Source organism: Schistocerca serialis, chromosome 1 (assembly GCF_023864345.2).
Source record: "Schistocerca serialis cubense isolate TAMUIC-IGC-003099 chromosome 1, iqSchSeri2.2, whole genome shotgun sequence".
Classification (NCBI taxonomy): domain Eukaryota; kingdom Metazoa; phylum Arthropoda; class Insecta; order Orthoptera; family Acrididae; genus Schistocerca; species Schistocerca serialis.
The window spans coordinates 318,534,359-318,556,594 of record NC_064638.1 but is presented as its reverse complement, the minus strand read 5'-3'; the positions used below and the strand labels follow the sequence as shown (position 1 = coordinate 318,556,594).

At 41.4% G+C, this 22,236-nt stretch overlaps 1 protein-coding gene across 1 annotated transcript in view; it reads right to left on the bottom strand.

Moving 5' to 3' along the window:
- Nucleotides 1-22,236, bottom strand: part of LOC126470338 (serine proteinase stubble) — a 523,216-nt gene that overhangs the window by 113,074 nt on the left and 387,906 nt on the right. Inside the window, exon 3 of the mRNA XM_050098167.1 lies at nt 8,374-8,626. Coding sequence (XP_049954124.1) covers nt 8,374-8,626 — 253 coding nt within the window. The remainder of the gene's footprint in view (nt 1-8,373; nt 8,627-22,236) is intronic.

Below are 22,236 nucleotides of genomic sequence, written 5' to 3'. Positions count from 1 at the left end.
GAAGAAATTCTCTTGTCTGGAGTTGAACAAGGCATCAAGTGATGGATGAAAAGTATATTTTTGCTATAGGAGAAGGTCTATCGAAGACTCTGCGCCGGACAAAGTGGCCGAGCGGTTCTTGGCGCTACAGTCTGGAACCACGCGACCGCTACGGTCGCAGGTTCGAATCCTGCCTCGGACATGAATGTGTGTGATGTCCTCAGGTTAGTTAGGTTTAATTAGTTCTAAGTTCTAGGGGACTGATGACCTCATAAGTTAAGTCCCATAGTGCTCAGAGCCATTTTTTTTTTATTCTTCTAATAAGCAAAGGGACGTAGGGAGGCTCGCGAGGGTAAGAGTGGGAGAATATAGGAAAACGGAATTTCTTCCCAAAGGAGGCCTTAGTGGTTGCCTTAGTTACGTTAAAGTCCTCCTGACGTGCATACACGTGGTACAGTAGGACATACTTATTCATCTGGAATCTCGAGGCATTTCAGCTATTAACGTTAAATATCGCGTCAGCCCTTGTAGCTACACTTCTGACATCCAGTAGAACAACAGGACATTTGTGAGGAGTGTTACTTTTTTTTTAATACTCAACCGTTCGATTACTTTAATTTTTTTGCTAAATTACCAGTGACAATCTTAGAAGCGACTAGTATATTTTTTTCAATAATTAAGTTACGGCAAACTGGCAGAGATGTACAAATGGCCGTCTGCTAATTTTTTTATGCTTTTCCGTTACACTTTTCTGACAGTGTGCAGAGAGCGATAAATTCGTGCGATGGTAGATTTGTCATAGTTTATCACACGTGTATCGCCATGGATTACAATCGTGACAAGGCGTACATCAAAGCCAAACGCTCTTCCTGAACTCTTCCAATCGTTCTGTTGAAACAGTTCCTCTGATAAACCATTTTCGCCATGACACTCTATCCTACGACAGTACCGGTCCCCCGACCCGCCTTCACTTCATTTTCTACTTTAGTAACCTGAAAAAGGAATCGAGTAGTTGGAACAGCTCGATTTTGTTTATTTGACACGCGATGCACCTGCTTCAGCTCGCAGATACCACAAACTTCCTTCATACTAATCATGTTAGAGACTTATTTACAAGCATAACCTTCCAAGTATCGACTGAAAGGTCACAGGGTAAATAATGTCTTACGAAAACACTGCAATGGAAACAAAAATTGAAACTTATTCTATGCAGTACTTATCATAAGACTGTTAAACGGTACAGCTACTTGGCATTAAAACTTAGTTAGCATCCTAAGAAATGAAACTAATGTACACATTTGAAAGAACAATGCGGTTCGGTTATTGTTGTTGTTGTGGTCTTCAGTCCTGAGACTGGTTTGATGCAGCTCTCCATGCTTCTCTATCCTGTCCAAGCTTCTTCATCTCCCAGTACTAACTGCAACCTGCATCCTTTTGAATCTGCTTAGTGTATTCATCTCTTGGTCTCCCTCTACGATTTTCACCTTCCACGCTGCCCTCCAATACTAAATTGGTGATACCTTGATGCCTCAGAACATGTCCTACCAACCGATCCCTTCTTCTAGTCAAGCTGTGCCACAAACTTCTCTTCTCCCCAATCCTATTCAATACCTCCTCATTAGTTATGTGATCTACCCATCTAATCTTCAGCATTCTTCTGTAGCACCACATTTCGAAAGCTTCTATTCTATCCTTGTCCAAACTATTTATCGTCCATGTTTCACTTCCATACATGGCCACACTCCATACAAATACTTTCAGAAATGACTTCCTGACACTTAAATCTATATTCGATGATAACAAATTTCTCTTCTTCAGAAACGCTTTCCTTGTCATTACCAGTCTACATTTTATATCGTCTCTACTTCGACCATCATCAGTTATTTTGCTCCCCAAATAGCAAAACTCCTTTACTACTTTAAGTGTCTCATTCCCTAATCTAATTCCCTCAGCATCACCCGACTTAATTCGACTACATTCCATTATCCTCGTTTTGCTTCTGTTGATGTTCATCTTATATCCTCGTTTCAAAACACTGTCCATTCCGTTCAGCTGCTCTTCCAAGTCCTTTGCTGTCTCTGACATAATTACAATGTCATCGGCAAACCTCAAAGTTTTTATTACTTCTCCATGGATTTCAATACCAATTCCGAATTTTTCTTTTGTTTCCTTCACTGCGTGCTCAATATAAAGATTGAATAACATCGGGGATAGGCTACAACGCTGTCTCACTCCCTTCCCAACCACTGCTTCCCTGCCATGCCCCTCGACTCTTATGACTGCCATCTGGTTTCTGTACAAATTGTAAATAGCCTTTCGCTCCCTGTATTTTACCCCTGCCACCTTCAGAATTTGAAAGAGAGTATTCCAGTTAACATTGACAAACGCTTTCTCTAAGTCTACAAATGCTAGAAACGTAGGTTTGCCTTTCCTTAATCTAGCTTCTAAGATAAGTTGTAGGGTCAGTATTGCCTCACGTGTTCCAGTATTTGTTCGGTTATTAAGACTGAATCATCGAAATCACAAAGAGTTAATGGAGAGATCATTTGTAGAATATTACTGCGGGATACGTTAAAAATTTTACTTTATATACTTTGTTCCAAGGAAATGATATTTACTACAGGATGCAGCTGCACGAAAACTGTTGGCTTAAGATGCTACTAATGTTAACTGTAAAGAAATAACAGTCGACACTGCAACATTTTTATGTGTTCTAATATTTTTCATGTTAAGGACCAGAGGTAGCGGTTGTTAAGGTAATCGTTGTAAATATTTTATCATAAAAGCACTAATATTAGGAACGTAATCCACAGCAACGCGTTTCGGTAGTGAAGTTCCAATCATCTGGCTGTCTGAGTTAACCTTACATGAAATACACTTCAAAAGCACTCAAGGTCAAAATACAAAAACAAATAAAGTTATTTAAAAACAGCATTTATACAGTAAGACGAGGTTGTCACGTCGGAATATTTTGACCTTGATTACTTCTTAAGTGCGTTTTGTGTAGGATTAACTTAGACAGCCAGATGATGGGAACTTGACTCCCCAAATGCGTCGCTGAGGATAATGTTTCTGATATTAGTGGTTGTACCTTAAAATATTTATAGCCTTTTATGAATAGTAATCGACAGCACATGTTGAATAAGTGACCTATAGATTGAATGGAAGGCCAGAAATTAATCTTTAAAGAGTCATTAGAATATAAGATCGTATACGAATAGGGTATAATATTTTAGACTGATGTGTACGGAGCAATATTCTAATAATGAAACACTTGTTGGTCAGACTGCATTACGGTCAGTGATAGTGGCCATGTGGTCACCCCCGTGCCACCATTTATGCAGCAAAGGATCCGTACGGGAGGAATGACATCACAGCCACTATTGATTTCACCAGACCTGCTGAAAGTAACCATATTTAGGACCCTATAGTATGATGGTCCTCCGTTACTGTTGTTGACTTCAACGGTTCGTGGCTGTCTCAACGACTGAAATCTACAAGCAGAGCACCATCCGCGCCACATGAGTCTGTCCTGTCGTCAGTGGTATAAATAACGTTTTGGTTTGTTGAAGGAATACCAATAAATTACTTTGTGAATTGTGATTCAGTATTAGTATAAATCATCTTGATCTGTAGGCCTAATTCGACACATTTGAGTAAAACAACTACCATTCCAGTGTTCACCTTATGTCCTAGACTCTAAGTGCTACATAGATCAGAGTGATGTCAGCTATGCCTCCTGAAGAGCTTTAGTTGACTAAAGAAACAAAGCGACAAAAGAATATGCGAATAGCATATGGTGGTTTATACTTCTCGCATCGATAATACGACACCACCGGAAAGACTTAATGTTTGGTGAATCATTTACTCACTTGCTGTCTCATATGCTTTGACACATACAGGATCTATTTTGGCAGGTGACTTGATCTTTTCTATCATCAGTTACCTGCAAAAATTCAGTAATCCCTGTTTAAGCAGCAGCACTGTTCAGTGTCAAGAATACGTGTAAATAGGAAATCAAGTTTTAGGATGTGCTAAGAAGTTCTTCGATGATGGTTGAAGGACAAGACTCGTGTCCTCAGAAACACTTTCGAAATAAATTTCATTACCTTTCAAACGTCTCCTTAGAAAAATTTATGAATTACTGTGCTGGTAAACCTCTTACATTATTTGATTTTCAAACAGCTGAGCAGAACTGAACGTACTAAGACATTTCTCTCTTTACTTATTGTGATCATCACTAAACTGGCACACAATATTTTTAGCGCAACGCAATCTGACTTTCAAAAATCCTTACAAAAGAATGGCCCTGACTAACAATAACCTATACCTTTCATGAATCACTTACCTCACAAAAATCTTCATTACTCGAACTACTGCAATACAGCGAGCGCCAATACTGCCAGCTAAATAAAGGATTCTAACTACTGAAGGCACTAACTACTGATAGGCATAGTTACCAAAGAGAGATCTTGATAGAGAACAAACAATGTATTTACCTTAATAATCTTCAAAAGTCATCATATGTATATATCTATCAATTCATGACATCCATCTTTACAAATTTACTCTTTCTGATGGACTCACGTCCAGATCATCCGCTCTCAAAACTCCGCCATTTCTCTCCCCACGTCCACCAATGCTGGCGGCTCACCTCCAACTGCGCAACGCTACGCGTTGCCAACAGCAATGCCAACCAGCCACAGAATAGACACAGCACAGCCAGTGCTTTTCATACAGAGCGCTACGTGGCGTTACCAATATAAAAACCTAAACAGCCTCCTTACATAAGACTAGTGTCCTCAGAAACACTTCCGAAATAAATTTCATTACCTTAAAATGACTTAATAAAACTTTACGAGTGTGTAACGTTTTCAATGTTTTGAAGTGCACCTTGCTTCTCTTTGACAACCTTTTGTGGAAGTTTCAGTAGTTTGTACAAATTGTGTACCGCACTAGAACTCGAGATTCTATCACCTATGGTTTGAACTGCGTTCCTTCTGTCAGTTTCCCCTAGCAAGCTTCGTGGTCTGACTCATAAAATCAGTCTCCACGTTACTTTTCCTTTTATTGTCTTCCGAAGAGTTGAAGTTCAACTAGAATATTACAGTAGAACAGTGCCGAATTTTCTCGTCGACGCAAACTCCTCTAGCGAAAAAGAGTTCATTCGTACGTCATTTCTTGATTCGTTACTCGGCAGAATAAACAAATGTTTGAAACGGTTTAGAAGTCCTTTTGAGTCGTTCGTTTGCCCCTTATCGCCTTAAAATATATGTCATCAAAGAAATTAATTTTGAGAATGCCTGAAAGGGTTATGAAAACATCTCTTTATTATAACAAGTAGTTTCGATGAGTACTTTTTGTGTAATTCCATGTTATCGGTAATTTGAGAGACCTACTGTAGTTTGTACAGTTACATACACATGCATGCCTTTTTTAAAATAAGAGTCTCGCTCACCCGTCTAACTACAGGTACATCCATAGGTGGACGAGACTCTGGGTCATAAGCTATCCAGAAAGGACACAATCACTGCATGATACCTCCGTAAGGAATCAAACCATCATCCTGGAGAAAAAAGAGGTGTCATTAAAACCTTGATGGCCAGAGCCAACAAAATCTGCGAGCCGGTTTATTCGCAGGATGAATTAAATTAATTACGATCTTTTCTCCCATTCATTAATAAAATTACGGATCGTTTCGGGGAAGTTTTGGCCAAATATGGGGTCTAAACGATCTTTAGACCCACCAAAAAGATTAAGGAATATTTGAAAACAGCAAAAGATGCGCGGCACCAGCTAGCAGCACCGGGTACATAAAATTCCATGCAGTTGCGGGCAAGTGTATTACTCGCGCAAACGAAGTTGACACTCGGCGCGGTGCCTTATGGGAGCGACTGTAAAGGTATTTTCCATTCAGTCACTCCCATCAGCCAGCGCGCCGAGTGTCAACTTTGTTTGCGCGAGTAATATACTGGAACTGAGAAAAAAGTGTCGACACACGCACAGCCAAACAGCAAAGGAACTGTTGTCTGGGACATAACGAAAAATGGGCCGTAGGAGAATATGTTTTTCGACGTGGGAACTACGAAATAAAATTCAATGAGACGAACGTTTTAACAAGGCCATCGCATTAACATGCACCCATATATAGAGAAGCAAGAGAGATTCATAAACATTATAATAACTTTAATGGAAAAGAAGAAGGTTTGAAGTTAGATAAAATATGGATGTCAACTTTGCGCCAACAGAATGGCAATCGATTATTTTTAATCGAGAATGATGACACCATTCAGAGATCGTCATACAGTCAGTATCACGTGAGATATGGTGATACCCTCTAGGCGTCTATAAATGCGAGAGCCCCTCAGACCTCAGAAGCAGTAGCCATTTTACCTCGGAAGATGCCTCCCACGGGAGACGAAACGTTAGGAAGTAGAGGTTTATAATTTATATAAAAAAACAGCTACCAGCCACATGTGGCTGGTAGCTGTTTTTTATATAAATTATAAACCTTAAGTACAACAGCCACGTTTCTCAACATGTCGACTTTCCACAAAATAGCGTTAGGAAGTAGTTTTACACATCGACGCGGCATCTCAGCCCGGAAGTTTTAACTGAAGAATATGTCGGTCATGAAAGCCTACATTGTATGAATACCTCGAATAGACTTCGAATATGGCATCTGTTCTGTAAGCCATGTTAAATTATTCATGTTCGTTTGTTCTGAGACACTGCTGTCCATACTTCAAACCACTGCGTTTGGTGGATATTAATCGTGACATTTATGCAAGTTTAAAATTTTGACGTTTATTTGGTAGTCTCGCTTTTCACGTGTTGACAGCTGTACCTTCTGACAAATTCGTTTGGCACCATTAACCTTGTGTGCGATTATTATGAAGATAGAAATTGTCAGGTGAGTCCCCAAATAATAAATTGGACTGTGCATTGTTTCTGATTAGCAAGAAGGGTCGTAACTTGTGGTTTTATTTCAACACACAGGATGAGAGCAGCACCTGCCACCTTCATCTAACTCCATACTGCACTTCGACAGGTGACAAATTCTTTTCTTTTCACGGTGTCTTATTTCCTCGGCAGGGCGCTTATAATACAATTTATAATTTGTACTATTTCTGATTAGTTGTGCTGTGGTTTCCGAGTAATTAGTGGTGCCCTTAATATGGTATTGTGTTTCTTTGCCAACATGGAGAATTATAAAGCGAAGAACACCACTGAACTCACTGATATAAGTAGTAACCTGATTTATCGAAAGCAAAAATCAAGAACAGTATCTGAAATAAGTGACAGTTCAACACGAAAAGTAGTCTACTTCACAAATTTTCATACGCTTATGTCATATGGTATTATTTTTTGGGGTATTTCTTCTGATTCAAAAAGGGTATTTTTGGCTCAAAACCGGGCTGTTCGAGCTATACGTGGTGTAAGTTCGAGAACCTCTTTTCGACCCCTATTCAATAGTCTGGAAATTTTGACATTGCCCTCACAGTATATATTTTCTATTAGCTTATTCCCAAGAGTTAGCAGCTTTCACTCAGGTAATAGTAGGCAGAAATCAAATCTGCATGTGGAATGCACTTCCTTGACTCTTGTGCAGAAAGGAGTGCACTATTCTGCTGCATCCATTTTCAATAAGCTACCACAAGAACTCAAAAATCTTAGCAGTAGCCCAAACACTTTTAAGTCAAAACTGAAGAGTTTCCTCATGGCTCACTCCTTCTATTCTGTCGAGGAGCTCCTGGAAAAGCTGAAAAATTAAGCAAATTCCAGTGTTACATTGTTGATTTTCTTTATTTAAACTTACGAATTGTCGCCTGAATACGTTTCATATATTGTTACATTGTTGATTTTCTTTATTTAAACTTACGAATTGTCGCCTGGATACGGTTCTTATATTTCATTTTATCTGTTTCTACTATCGTGTTATAATTTCATGTATTGACTCGTTCCATGACCATGGAGACTTCTCCTTAATTTTGTCCCACGGAACAATATATAAATAAATAAATAAAAAATTACCACCCTCGAGGAAATGGGAACTTACTTACACAAAATTAGTAAAAAGGAGGATCTGATAAGATTTCTAAGGGAAAAGTGTTTCCAGCAGTGGAAGACATTATCACAAATGATCTTGAAAACGACTCCAGTGTAAGCCTCTTCTGTGCAGATACTCTTGTGCAGGTAAACTTGTACCGGTAAAAATGCACAGGTAAAAGCGCGCAGGTAATCTGCACAAGTCCCCCTACCAGGTAAACTGGAATGTGTGTGACGCCTTTAAGGAATGTGACGTTAATAGTGCTGTTGTGTGACGTCCCGGTGAGCGTTTACAGCGGCCTCAAAACAGGTGTTTGCTCACGGCGGCAGGTGCAGCGTACTCACTGGATGCCGCTGGCCGAGGTGACGGGAGGATCCGGGGGCACGTAGAGCACGGCCGGGGTTCCCGGCGGGCCCGGCGGCAGCGGCGGCGGCAGCGCCTCGTTGCTGGAGTCATTGTGCGCGCAGCAGCTGCCGAACATGAACGTGTCCACGCACATGCCCACGTGCCGGCCCTCGCTCTTGATGCACTCCCACACGAACATGCACGTGCCCTCCACGCTGTTCACCGAGCACGGCTTCGGGCTGATCTTGTAGCCTGCAACACAGCAACCGCGTCCCATGTAGGTTTCAGCTTCGGAGCTCCCGTGGTATCGTCTCTGTATTCTTCCTCTTCGGACTTAACAGCGACCTCGTGTACGGCGGAATACACCTCTTAAATTACTTTTGGCTCGTTAAAGATATTAATTGTAATCTCCTGTCACCTAGACAAACTGGCTCATGAAACAAAAAGTAAAGCATTGACGTAAATCATTAATAACTGTGATATAGGCATCAACTTCGTTTTCTAATCGACATTTTTGGGCCAGAATGACTGACTCTTCTGACAGAAATTCAATGATACAACAGTGCCGTAGGCCTGACGAGAAACTGTGCTGTGATCCTCAGATCGATGACCCGCGTGGGATTAGCCGAGCGGTCTCAGGCGCTGCAGTCATGGACTGTGCGGCTGGTCCCGGCGGAGGTTCGAGTCCTCCCTCGGGCATGGGTGTGTGTGTTTGTCCTTAGAATGATTTAGATTAAATAGTGTGTAAGCTTAGGGACTGATGAACTTAGCAGTTAAGTCCCATAAAATTTCAAACACATTTGAAAATCAGATCGATGACGGCTTTCATGTAGTTCTCTACGCAAATCTATCCTACGAATCTTCATCTCTGCATGCTTGCTGCATCCTACATCTACTTGAAATTGGTCTTCCTATACGATTTTTTTATCTCCCTACCACTTCCTTCCATTACCAAATTAACAATTCTTTGACGGCTCAGGATGTGTTCTCTCAACCGAGACCTTCTTTTAGTCAAGATTTACCACAAAGCCCTTTTCTCTCCTATTACATCATTAATTTATCCATGTTAATGGTGATTTAGCTCTGTCTCGTTACTCGAAGAACTACCGCAACGATCCACTTTTGTACACTTTTATTTGTGTCAAGAAGCGTTTCGGTCTTCCACCTATCTTCAATTGGCGAAACAAAATTTATATCTTCATCGATATAACGTGATGTGTGCAAAACAACAAATCGCAATGCTGTATAAAAACTGGCTCTTTGCCGCATTTCTTCAAGTAACCTCTTCATTACTTACTGATATTTCATTCCGATTTTTAGCATTCTTCTAATGCACAGCATTTCTATTCGCTTCTTATCTTTACTGCTTACCGGACACTTTTCACTGCCACATAACATTGCAATCCGAACAAATACTTCAAGAAATCCCCGAAATTTATAATCATTGTTAAGAAAATTTCTATTTTTCGTAAACACTTTCCTTGATATTGCAAGTTAGCATTTTATATCGCCGTTATTTCGGCCATCGTTTCTTATCTTTGTGCTCAAATAGAATAACTTGCTTACTAGTATCAACGCCTCATTTCCTTATCTTATCCCTATAGTTACTTCATTTAATTAGAATGTACACCATCACATCGATATTCATTTTATGACAGCTTTTAATGACAACCATTCCGTTAAACTACTTTTGCAAGTCCTTTGCAGTCTCTGACAGAATTACAATGTCATCGGCAATTCTTAAAGTTAAGTTTTTTTCTTATTTCTGAACTTTAATCCTCTTCCCAAATTTCTCGTTGGTCTCCTGCATTGCTTGGTCTATGAACTTAATAGCAGTGGGGATAGGCTACTACACAGTCTTACTTCCGTCTCTGTTATTGTCCCCATTCCAAGCCCTTTGACTCTTATAACTGCTGTCTGATTTCTGTTAAAGTTGTAGATAGCTTTTCGCTTCCAATATTTTATCCTAGACAATATCACTGTTTCAAAGAGAGTGTTCCATCGAACATTATCGAAAGTATTTTCTAAAATACAGATTTGCCGTTATTCAACGTATAATCAAAGCCCCAGAGCCAATATTGCCATACGTGTTTTTACACTTTTCCGGAACTCAAATTGCGCTTCTGACAGATCGACTTCTACCGGTCAGTCGATCCTTTAGTGTATAATGAAAAGAAAATACGGAGTAAAAATATTTTGAATATGGTGATTTTTGTACTGTTGTGTTGTGCCCGTTTCAATGGTGGGCAGGTTACACCATTAGCCATGGTATCTGTCACCATCGAGGCAAGTGATACTTGTTGTTTACACCACCTTCGACAGGGAGTGGAAGGAATCTTTTGGCCAGCATGCCGTTAATAAGGCCACAAGAACAGCACAAAAATCCTCAAATCAATGTATTTTTGCTTTGAAATTTACATCATACATAAAAAGATATCACTGAATCTCTCTCAAACATATACGGTGTTTTCGCCCAAAAATGCCGTAATTGCATTAAAAAAAATTGATACATGTATCTCGATGACCATTGAAACTGCGAGAAAGTATTGGAATTCATCTACGTCTACATGGATACTCTGCAAATCACATTTAAATACCTGGCAAAGGGGTTCATCGAACCACCTTCTTAATTCTCTATTATTCTAATCTCGTATAGCGCGCGGAAAGAACGAACACCTATATCCGTACGAGCTCTAATTTCCCCATTTTATCGTGCTGATCGTTTCTTCCTATGTAGGTCATTGTCAACAAAATATTTTCACATTCGGAGAAGAAAGTTGGTGATTGAAATTTCGTGAGAAGATTCCGTCGCAACAAAAAACGCCATTCTTTTAATGATGTACAGCCCAAATCCTGTATCATTTCAGTGACACACTCTCCCATATTTCTCAATAATACGAAACGTGCTGCCCTTCTTTCAACTTTTTCGATGTACTCCGTCAGTCCTATCTGGTAAGGACCTCACACTGCCCAGTAGTATTCTAAAAGAGGACGGACAAGCGTAGTGTAGGCAGTCTCCTTAGCAGATCTGTTACATTTTCTAAGTGTCCTGCCAATAAAACACGGTCTTTGGTTAGCCTTCCCCACAACGTGTTCCATGTGTTCCTTCCAATTTAAGTTGTTCGTAATTGTAATACCTAGGTATTTAGTTGAATTTACGGCTTTTAGATTAGTCTGATTTATCGTGTAACCGAAGTTTAACGAATTCCTTTTAGCACTCATGTGGATGACCTTACACTTTTCGTTATTTAGGGTCAACTGCCAATTTTCGCATCATTCCGATGTCTTTTCTAAATCGTTTTGCAATTTGTTTTGATCTTCTGATGACTTTATTAGTCGATAAACAACAGCGTCATCTGCAAACAACCTAAGACGGCTGCTCAGATTGTATCCCAAATCGTTTATATAGATAAAGAACAGCAAATGGCCTATAACACTACCTTGGGGAACGCCAGAAATCACTTCTGTTTTACTCGATGGCTCTCTGTCAGTTACTACGAACTGTGACCTCTCTGACAGGAAGTCACAAATCCAGTCACTTAACTGAGACGATACTCCATAAGCACACGATTTCGCTACAAGCTTCTTGTGTGGTACGGTGTCAAAAGCCTTCCGGAAATCCAGAAATACGGAATAGATCTGAAATCCCTTGTCAATAGCACTCACCACTTCATGCGAAGAAAGAGCTAGTTGCGTTTCACAAGAACGATGTTTTCTAAACCATGTTACTGTGTGTCAATAGACCGTTTTCTTCGAGGTTCGAACACAATATATTCATATTATGAATCTCTCCTCCCTAAGGCTCTGGATTAAAAGAGATTACAAATACCTTTAATGAGACAAAAATAGTTTGTGGTAAGTAAGTTAGGCGCCTCGCGCTTTACGTAATTCAGACACAAACTCAGTCGCGTGTGTTAGCGACCACAGCTATGGAGACCTATCGAAGATTTCTTTTCTTCGAAAAATGTAAATCCGATTATGATTCGGGTGTCTTTTACGCAAAATGTTAAGAGCAAATTAATAATAATAGTAAAACTCAAATTGCCAAGAATCCACTGGAAACAGAACGAATCGAATCAATTTTGAAATTTTGTGATCTATATTATGCTGTATCATGAAGACACCTTTCAGACTCAAACATTCCTATCTTTTTGCTACGCCGTGTCAGTTCGACAACATCACATAACAGTCTTGCTGGACCTCATGAGCTCAACAACCGCTTAAGACAAGAAACATTGTAGGGCAACAAATGTGTTTAGAACTATTTAAAATATGGTGATGTGAGAAATTTCTTAATTATTCTACGTTTAATTAACATTACAGCTCAAGCAGCAAAACATACACTTCTTAAATCACAAAATCGTGCTACCTAAACATTATTACATAAGAATATAGTTGGCTGTTTTTTCTTCGGTGTTAGATTCATATTTTTTTGTGCCCAGTCCCAGCTGAAAACTCGTTGATGGATTGAGAGAGGGGGATGGAACGCACCTGACGCGCCTTTATTTTGCTGGGAACTCGTCGAAGGCACAGAGCATCAAAACTGTTATTATGCAAAATGAAACGAAAGATCGAATTCGGAAAAGTTACGGATCGCCATTAGCTATAATTACTTCGAGATACATGATGCACGACGACGGAGCAAGATAATGCTTAGTAGGGAAACTAAGTGTCGCACCCCGCTCAGATATAGTAGTAAAATGATCCAGTGGATAGCCCGTCAAAAAGTGAACACAGTTCAAGCATGAAAACTGGAAGAAGATGTACTGAGCTGTGCAAAAATAAGTAAAATAAACGATGCAAGCTCATTAAGTGCAACATGACTGAATTATAAAAGTCACGTCGTCGTAGTTGTGTGGTCATGGTGACGGTCAGTGAAACGGGAGATCCGTGTTCAGACCTCCCTCGTGCCACTTTTTTTTCACAAAATAATGAACTTTCCGGCCGGTCATTGCGTGTCTGCTCTCCTTCTGTAGTCTTGGCAATTGTCGTACTATACATTGATTATGGAATATGAGTCCAGTAATAAAAACATATTACCGTGGCAAGTAAATGAGACGAATAGTGCGAGATGCCGCATAGTCCTCTGACAGAGATGAAAACAACATATAAACGGGTGTGAACTATGTTAGAACAAAGGAATTCAGGAGGCAAGGCTTCCAAAACGGAACGCAAGATTCATAACCTGTGGTACTTGTGTAGAACAAATAGGAAGTACGAACGTCTGGAGGTCCCTTCCTTACACCTCGCTGCTGCAAACGGACTTACACCACGAAACAGACACAAATTTGAATACAGCGAACAGACACGGCAGTGGACGGGCGTTCAGTTCATAATTTCGTGAAGCAAATATGGGGAACGATGGAGATTTAAATACGAATCTCCTCCTTCCCCGTCCAACGCGGTGACCACACACCCACATTTTATCCTACATGTGGATGGGATTAATAGCCCATTTTCATGTCGTAGTCCATGAGAGCGTTTCATGTTACAAAATGATCTCCTCTTTCCCAGTCCAACGCGGTGACCACACGACCACCAACAGAAAATATCAGATTAAGTCCTTGGTTTGCAAAAGTAGAGGCGATAAGCTCTGACAAAATAATAGTTCTATCCACTTCGTTTAAGACCATGACATGCAACGGGAAGTCCCTCATTACGCCAGGAACGAAAAGGATCAACTAGGCTTTGAGTATAAGGATCTGATGCATTACACAGCGAAACTCTCATCATACCAAACTGAATTCACGAGGCGCGTTGAGAAATGTTGCAAGTGTCACTTTTAAATTTGCCTTCGTGTACGAGACTACCACATTCCCAAAGCAGCTACAAGACCGATCAACGTGCGCTAACTCCTGACGAAAACATGCAGCAAGTCTGCTATCAAGACATTCAATGATACCACGAATACACTGGCAGAAAAAGTAAATGAAAGCAACAGCATAAGATTAAGGAGGAGATCGATCACAACAGTGCTACAAAAGTACAAAATGTAGCAATAAACAGAAATCAGTCAGCAGTGGAAACAATACAAAAAAATCAGCGGCGAGGTGTCAGTCCAAAAACCACCGTCTCAGAGGCAACCGAAATTCTAAGTGACACAGCTGAAGTTGTGAAATTCATATGTTGGCCACACAAGCCGCAGCCGGTGTTTGGCCTCGACAATTAGTCTCCTCCCACTTCTTCGGTTCATGCGTTCTTTTCCAGCTAGCCCCATCTTAATCATACCCTCTCTGATGGCATCAGTCCATCTCAGCCGTTGTCTTTCCCTCGGTAAAAATGGAAATGAGCGTATGGCATCGTTGGCCGGGAGGCCCCATTCGGGTGAGTTCGGCCGCCAAGTGCAAGTCTTATTGGAGTAGGCGCCACATGGGTGACTTGTGCGCCGGTAATTGGGATGAAATGATTATGAGGACAACACAACACCCAGTCCACGAGCGGAGGAAATCTCCAACCCGGCCGGGAATCGAACCCGGACTCGTTTGCACGGGAGGCAAGCACGTTAACACCCAGCTAAGAAGAGGACCTTCCCCACTGTATCTGACCTCTGACGTCTTCTTCCACTACCTACCTGGTGATCTGGCTTTCTCGGCGCATTACGTGCCCGCACCACTTGAGTCCCCTCTCTTTAATCACTACCACAACGTCCAGTGATTTGTACAACTCCTGCAGTTCGCGGTTATTTCCTTTTTCCTCAGTCGCCTCCATGTTTCACTTGTACAAAAGTATGTCTCAGAACAACATTCTCAAATGTCAGGAGATTCCTTTCTCTCTGTTGGGTGAGAGTTCAGGTCTATGATCCTGTTGTATTACAGTCCTGTAGATCCTAATCTTCGTCGATATCGATAGAAGGTGAGTCTTGAACAGCTTTCCGAATGTTAAACTTGACCTGTTTCCTGCTGGAATTCTTGCCATTATCTCCTGATTCGTCTCCTTTCTTTCACTGAGTATTGCCCCTTGATATTTGAGCTCTTCTACTCTTGCAAAGATTTTACCATCCACGTCTAAAAGTGTGTCATCGTTCTCTCCGCTCACTACGAGGTGAAGCCGGAATTACGAAATGTAGGACGCAAAGTAACTGTGGTTACTTGTTTTCTATCATTAAAAGGACTGCACTCAGACCATTACTGAACATGATTTTCTATCATAAGATACACTACTGGCCATTAAAATTGCTACAAAATGGGTATTCATTGGACAAATATATTATACTAGAACCGACATGTGATTACATTTTCACGCAATTTGGGTGCATAGATCCTGAGAAACCAGTACTCAGAACAACCACCTCTGGCCGTAATAACGGCCTTGATACGCCTGGGCATTGAGTCAAACAGAGATTGGATGGATTGTACTGGTACAGCTGCCCATGCAGCTTCAACACGATACCACATTTCATCAAGAGTAGTGGCTGACATATTGTGACGAGCCAGTTGCTCGGCCACCATTGACCAGACGTTTTTAATTGGTGAGAGATCTGGAGAATGTGCTAGCCAGGGCAGCAGTCGAACATTTTCTGTATCCAGAAAGGCCCGTGCAGGACCTGCAACATGCGGTCGTGCATTATCCTGCTGAAATGTAGGGTTTCGCAGGGATCGAATGAAGGGTAGAGTCACGAGTCGTAACACATCTGAAATGTAACGTCCACTGTTCAAAGTGCAGTCAATGCGAACAAGAGATGACCGAGACGAGTAACCAATGGCACCCAATACCGGGTGATACGCCAGTATGGCGATGACGAATACACTCTTCCAAAGCGCAATCACCGCGTTGTCGCCAAACACGGATGCGACCATCATCATGCTGTAAACAGAACCAGTATTCACCCGAGAAAATGACGTTTTGCCGTTCGTGCACCCAGGTTCGTCGTTGAGTACAATATTGCAGGCGCTCGTGTCTGTGATGCAGCGTCAAAGGTAACCGCAACCATGGTCTCCGAGCTGATAGTCCACGCTGCTGCAAACGTCGTCGAACTGTTCGTGCAGATGGTTGTTGTCTTGCAAACGTCCCCATTTGTTGACTCAGGGATCGAGACGTGGCTGCACGATCCGTTACAGCCATGCAGATAAGATGCCTCTCATCTCGACTGTTAGTGATACGAGGTCGTTGGGATCAAGCACGGCGGTCCTTATTACCCTCCTGAACCCACCGATTCCATATTCTGCAAACAGTCATTGGATCTCGACCAACGCGAACAGCAATGTCGCGGTACGATAAACCGCAATTGCGATAGGCTAAAATCCGACCTTCATCATAGTCGGAAACGTGATGGTCCGCATTTCTCCTCCTTACACGAGGCATCACAACAACGTTTCACCAGGAAACGCCGGTCGACTGCTGTTTGTCTATGAGAAATCGGTTGGAAATTTTCCTCATGTCAGCACGTCGTAGGTGTCGCCACCGGTGCCGACCTTGTGTGAATGCTCTGAAAAGCTAATCATTTGCATATCACAGCATCTTCTTCCTGTCGGTGAAATTTCGCGTCTGTATCACGTCATCTGCGTGATGTAGCAATTTTAATGGCCAGTAGTGTATTTAAGCTTAAAAAAACTAGCAGATTTTATGGCAATAAAGTAAAACCACAAACACATTAAGCACTAACCGCACTCGTTAAAGGCGGACATTGTTACACGACCAATAATTCTGCCGGTTTTGCTTTTAAAAAACAGTTCAGTTAATCTGAGAAAACGCTATGTAGATGAAGTCTGAAAAGGGGCAGAACAGAACTACGGCAATACGAGAACCGATTGTGTGGGGGTTTGTTGTACTAACAAATGTCCTTGGAGTTCTAGCTAATTAAGAACGCTGTGCTAATTAAATAGGTAATATAAAATCCTCACGGACGCCTAATATTGTTTAGATTCCTACAGGTTTGGAAATCTTTTACTTATGTCATTATTTCAAATACAGTATTTACATTCTGTGTTTTCGTTAGCTAGTCTAGTTGGATGTTGCCCTCTCATTCATTTGCTTTGACTTGCAAGATACGTAATACGATTCCTTAGTCACACTACTTAAAGTAATCGTAATTTATGTTCTATTAGATTCTGAAATAAATATTGCTGTGACAACATAAAACAGAAAATATCGTCAAAATAGCTAGGTGAAAACTAAAATCACGAATGTATGTAACCGCAGGCGGTCAGTCAGGTTCATTAAATTTTCGGCATGATTCAGGTTTCACTAAACTTTCATTTGAGCCAGCACTCCAGACTTGCTGCAATTACATACTTTTGGGAGCAATAAATCGCTTTGAAAAATTATACTAGCCCTGGAGGCCGGCGAGGTCGCTTCCGTGGTGGAAATGTGCGCCACAGGTGTTCGTCCACAGCCAGCACCTCGGGTTGTGAAGAAATGCGATCCTAATTAGGAGGAGAGACTGGGGCCACCAGCCCCGGGCCGTGCCCCGTATCGGCCGAATACTACTTCCGGGGTCGGCAGAAGAAGTGTTACTTGCCGATAGGCAGGCAGCGTTCTCACCAATCATGTATCAATTGATAGACACATTTTGTTTTCACAGAATTCTGAACTCTTACGTTCTTTGATACAACAGTTGATGATACTGTAACTTATAGCTTATGGTGAGAATTGCGATTTGTGCTGAATTCTAGAACAAAAATTCACAATGAAATGCAGACATACAGCAAACACGCTACGCACATCGCACAAAAATTTAATTACCTGTACGTGACGTACCGTTAATGCCGTATTACACTGCCTCTATCCTCGATAAAGGCCTCAGTACATCGAAGAAGAGACTCCACAAGTTTCTTCAGGTATGCCATATCCAGCTGAACCCACTGGTTGATGATTAGATCCAGAAGAGGTACCAAGTTATGGAGATACTGACTGCTATGTTTCAGCCGCTCTTCCAAACAGTCCCAGAGGTTTTGTATGGGATTCAGATCGGGTGATTTGGTGAGGCAGTCGAGGTGCAACAATAGGGTACCTGAACTAGCGGGCCCAAATTGTGGTGCAGAACGCCCCCCCCCCCCCCCCTCCAAAAAACACTCTCCGACATGAGCTACAGTATTCGCACACTGTGGGTTAAGCGTTTCATTGGTCCATTGGTGCAGTCGACGTATGTGCATAATTTGAAAAGAAGCAGAATCACTAATGACCAGTTTCTGTGTTGTTTGGCCCAACTAAAGACACGTAGATTCATGCGACAGTGTCATCAACTACATGTAGCGAGGTTCTCGACTTCAAGAGTCCATTGCACACATATCCTATCGCAATGCTCACTCGGAAGCTGGCTGCAATGGAATTGCATTTTGCGACAGCAGCAATTTGTAGTCATTGACATGGCATGACACTTGTTTCCCGTCCCAGACGGTTAGGAACTTTCTGCAGCCACTGTTCTTACGCCGGGTTACATAGCTGCGAGTGCTACACCATCCCTCGTACTCTCGTCGTATCGTCCACTCTGATGCACCTACAAATCAGGCTTCTTCATTCACGACGTGTCTGTCACGACTCCACGTCCATCCATCTTATTCCGTCGATTCCACGAAGCAGACTGGTACATTCACACCACTCCACTGTCCTTACTTAACAGCAAGTTTGGAGGATCACAAGCTCGCCTGGTACCAGAGCTCCATATCAACAAGTGTGCTGTTTTAATGGCATGTCTAATATTTTGTCTAGTGCACTTATGAGGAAATAGTGGCGGAAATGCGATGGATTTCGTTCCAAATGCAAAGTTCTTGTGGGCAACTAATTGTTAGAATCTCAAACAATTCTACTGGGGTCGTGAAAGGCCCTGACAAAAAAAAAATGGTTCAAATGACTCTAAGCACTACGGGACTTAACATCTGAGGTCATCAGTCCCCTAGACTTAGAAGTACTTAAATCTAACTAACCTAAGGACATGACACACATCCATGCCCTAGGCAGGTTTCGAACCTGCGACCGTATCAGCAGCTCGGTTCGGAACTCAAGAGATCCTGGCAGATCAGCCATTCTGAATGTGGTGTTTGAACACATTTATGATCTTCACTGTTAACAGAGATGAAATATATATTTGATAAACACATTGCGCAGCCCCAAATACGATCCCCATTAGCTTCCCCTTCATAAGAAAGAATAAGGTCGTTAGATTTTGAACCTTCCCAGTCACATCGCTGTCAGATTTTCCAGAATTTTAGTAAATGGGTCACTTTTAAAAAAAAAGATGGCTCTGAGCACTATGGGACTTAACACATGTGGTCATCAGTCCCCTAGAACTTAGAACTACTTAAAACTAACTAACTCAAGGACATCACACACACATCCATGCCCGAGGCAGGATTCGAACCTGCGACCGTAGCAGTCGCGCGGTTCCGGACTGAGCGCCTAGAACCGCATGGCCACCGCGGCCGGCGGGTCACTTTCATTAACTGAAGCAAACCGAAATTATTTAAGACCCTTGGGGACGTCAATAAACTTGCAGATGACACAGAAATCTGGAGTTCGCTGTTATGTGCACTGTTTTAAAAAACGTAAAATTTTTTTTATCATTAATGAAACGTCATGTTTGTTCAATCGCTCTGACCACTGTGGGACTAAACATCTAAGGTCATCAGTCCCCTAGAACTTAGAACTACTTAAACCTAACTAACCTAAGGACATCACACACATCCATACCTGAGGCAGGATTCGAACCTGCGGCCGTAGCAGTCGCGCGGTTCCGGACTGAAACGCCTAGAACCGCTCGGCCACTGCGGCCGGCCGTCGTGTTTGTGACGCCCTGTTGGCAGGCATGAGTTTTCATAAAGAATTCTGGAAAGTCTTATGATTGCCACTCCATCACCTCCATATCTAGACTGAACCGCGATGACTGCAACATTAGAATATGAGGAGTGAAGTGGTTAATAATCAAAATCTCTGAGAAACACTACATTTTTGCGGAAAAGAAGACTCATTTTACTGCAACCTCTTTATGCCTAGATAAAATGTGATAGACGTATCTCGAAAAACTGTAGCTTAGTCTCCACATTTTGGACTGCAAATACTACCAATAAAAATCTCGCGTATATTCCGATTTACAACTACTTGCAACGGTACAATTGCAGAAAACGACAAGCTTCATCCAACTACCTTATATATGACTCCAGTGTATGGATGCGAGACATTATTGATGTCGTGAAGAACCGGTAATATCAATCATTTTGTGAAGTTAACCGTTTTCCTGTGCAGAGCTTCAAGCGCCTCGATATTTGTTGACTGTCTTTAGATGGACATACGTGGTGATTTAATTTTGTTAGTACTGATACCGTCTCCCTCTGTTTCTTCCTCTTTAAAGATAGTACCACTTCATATCCATCCACACCAAACAGCAAAAATCCAAAGGTTTTATCAGTATAGTGCACTTCAGTTACACAAGCTTTGCGTTAATTTTTCAGCGTTTCTTCTTATTTGGCTTATATCTGTTCTTTTCTTCTTATATTCCGATTTACAACTACTTGCAACGGTACAATTGCAGAAAACGACAAGCTTCATCCAACTACCTTATATATGACTCCAGTGTATGGATGCGAGACATTATTGATGTCGTGAAGAACCGGTAATATCAATCATTTTGTGAAGTTAACCGTTTTCCTGTGCAGAGCTTCAAGCGCCTCGATATTTGTTGACTGTCTTTAGATGGACATACGTGGTGATTTAATTTTGTTAGTACTGATACTGTCTCCCTCTGTTTCTTCCTCTTTAAAGATAGTACCACTTCATATCCATCCACACCAAACAGCAAAAATCCAAAGGTTTTATCAGTATAGTGCACTTCAGTTACACATGCTTTGCGTTAATTTTTCAGCGTTTCTTCTTATTTGGCTTATATCTGTTCTTTTCTTCTTTAAATATAAAATATTGCTTGAGGACGGTATATCGATTCTTTCTTAAGCCCCATTATGCGTCGTCAGTGTTCCTAAAGATTTATCACCAAGGATAATACATCTATGGTTCATGAATTGCTTTTATTGCAACGTGATTCGCGTGGGAACGCGGCGTACAAGACTTTACAGCATGCTGATCGTTCAGATGTGATGAATTGCCGCTCCCACTCCCTGTCTATCGGTGTCTTTTTGTTATTTGGTTTGACGGATTTTATTTCCTGTACAACAATACTGGACACACGCACTGAATGTTATATCAAAGAATCCACAGTTTTCGAGAGTAAGGAGGAATTTTGAAACTGGTAGTGGCATAATGAATATACTGACTGCGGCTGATTTGGTTTGTTAGAACTTTGTTACTTCTTGTCCTATAAGTACATAAGAAGAAATTTTTGTCGCACGTTTCTAATTGGATATACCATAACTTTTCTTTTCTTTGTGTGAAAAGCGAAATAAGAAATTTGGTTGCTCGTCTCCACCTACAAGTACAGAAATATTTGTTGAGTTTCCTGAGTTTAACCTAACAGGATGGAGCAAAATTATGATACTGGATTCGTATCCCGGATTTGCAGAGTTACGTTTCCCGCGTTTTCCTTGAAGTACGTGAACTGAATGTCGACACGGTGTCTTTCAAGAGTTTGTTGTACGCTTGCACAATTGAATTAGGACTCTGATTACTTGGATGTGGAAGGGATGTTCACTTCTAACCGTCTTTTTCTGTAGTTGACAGTGACAGTGATGGGCCATGACTCATATCCCAAAAGAGGGACGTTTTATTTTCTTTGGTCATTCTGATATACACTCCTAGAAATTGAAATAAGAACACCGTGAATTCACTGTCCCAGGAAGGGGAAACTTTATTGACACATTCCTGGGGTCAGATACATCACATGATCACACTGACAGAACCACAGGCACATAGACACATGCAACAGAGCATGCACAATGTCGGCACTAGTACAGTGTATATCCACCTTTCGCAGCAATGCA